This window comes from Empidonax traillii, unplaced genomic scaffold (assembly GCF_003031625.1).
Source record: "Empidonax traillii isolate 1590-97213 ecotype Southwest subspecies unplaced genomic scaffold, ASM303162v1 scaffold3872:size12503, whole genome shotgun sequence".
NCBI classification, from domain to species: domain Eukaryota; kingdom Metazoa; phylum Chordata; class Aves; order Passeriformes; family Tyrannidae; genus Empidonax; species Empidonax traillii.
Window position 1 is genome coordinate 10,793 of NW_020959065.1, and position 1,711 is coordinate 12,503.

At 63.5% G+C, this 1,711-nt stretch overlaps 1 protein-coding gene across 1 annotated transcript; it reads left to right on the top strand.

Annotated features, from left to right (window-relative positions):
* Positions 1–451: 451 nt before the first annotated feature.
* LOC114072753 (class II histocompatibility antigen, B-L beta chain-like) lies at positions 452–1,707 on the top strand (the record flags this gene model as incomplete). The annotated part of the gene is made up of 2 exons (XM_027910610.1): positions 452–761; positions 1,466–1,707. Coding segments are annotated over exons 1-2 (552 nt in total), but the record flags the coding sequence as incomplete, so codon positions are not given.
* Positions 1,708–1,711: the final 4 nt, after the last annotated feature.

Genomic DNA, 1,711 nt, shown 5'->3' on the forward strand with positions numbered 1-1,711 from the left:
GGGGTGGGGGGGGCGGGAAGGGGGAAAGAGGAGAGAAAAGAGGGAGTTGGAGCTCCAAAAGTGAGTGCGAGGGAGGCTGGAACCCCCGGAATTATTGGGAGGGGGGTGGGAGCCCCAAACTAAAAGTCGGGGGGTCTGGGGATTTAGGGGGCAATGGGGAAAGGGGTGGGAGAGGGGGGAGAAGTGGGGTGGGAGAGCAGGAAAAGAGGTGCCATGGGCGTCCCTCTGTGTCCCCCATCACTGGAGCCCTGCAGCGGTTCCCTGGGGCTCCAGGGGGGTCGGATCTGCCCTGGGGGGTCCCCAACCCCGCTATCCATACCCGGGGGGCTGATGGGGGGTTTCCCCCCAGCCAAGAGCCGGTGCTGCGGCGGTCGTGGGGCAGAGGAGGGTGGAAAGGGGGGTCCGAGGTGGCTCCCTGAGCTCCCGACCTGCTGTGGGGGGTTGGAGGATGATGGGGGGGGCACCCCCTGACCCGTGTCCTACACACACAGGGGTGTTCCAGTGGATGAGAAGGACCGAGTGTTACTTCATCAACGGCACCGAGCGGGTGAGGTACGTGGAGAGATTCATCTACAACCGGAAGCAGTTCGTGCACTTCGACAGCGATGTGGGGGTCTTCGTGGGGGACACCCCGTATGGGGAGAAGGCGGCCAGGTACTGGAACAGCCAACAGGAATATCTGGAGGACAGACAGGCTGTGGTGGACTGGTACTGCCGACACAACTACGAGGTGTTCACCCCGTTCACTGTGAACCGCAGAGGTGAGGGCGGGGCAGAGCGGGTCCCTTCGGGAATTCCCCTGCCCCGGGAACGACCCTGGAACCCCTTAAACCCTCCCTGGGAATCACCCCAGACCCCTCAGTCCTCCCTGTGCCAAATCCCGTCGTCTTTTTCCCCATCCCAGTGCCCCCCAGTCCATTCCATCGTCTTCCTATACCACCCGAGTCCATCCCAGTCTCTTCCAGTGCCCTTCATTCCATTGCGATCCATTCCAGTTTTTCCCAGTGTCCCCCAGTCCATCCCAGTCTCTCCCAGTGTCCCCCCGCGTCTCCACCCCGCTGGTGCCACCGCTCTCCCTGCCCTCAGCCAATCACAGCGCGTTTCCCTGATGACGCATCAGTTGCCGGGCAGACCCGCAGCGCAGAGTTCCCTCTCCAGGACTCAGCCTCCCAGTCTCGCTCAGGTCCTTCCCAGTCCCTCCCAGTCCTTCAGAGACCCTCTGATTCCACTGCCAGACCCTCTCACTCCATTCCAAGTCGCTCTCAGTTCACTCCCACATCTCCCAACTCTCTCCCCAGTGACTCCCCCAGCCCATCCCCTTCTACCCCAGGCTATTCCCAGTCTCCCCCACTGCCATCCCAGTCCCTCTCAGTGCCACCCAAACCACTACCAATGTCCTACAAGCCCTTCACCCTCTATCCCAGTTCCCCCCAGCTCAGCCCAGTGTCTCCCCCGTCTCTCCCAGTGCCCCCCACCGTGTCCATCTCGCTGGTGCCGTCGAGCTCCCAGCCCGGCCCCGGCCGCCTGCTCTGCTCCGTGATGGATTTCTACCCTGCGCCGGTGCAGGTGAGGTGGTTCCAGGATGGGCAGGAGCTGCCGGAGCACGTGGTGGCCACCGACGTGGTCCCCAACGGGGACTGGACCTACCAGGTGCTGGTGATGCTGGAAATCCCCCCCCGGCGCGGGGTCACCTACACCTGCCAGGTGGAGC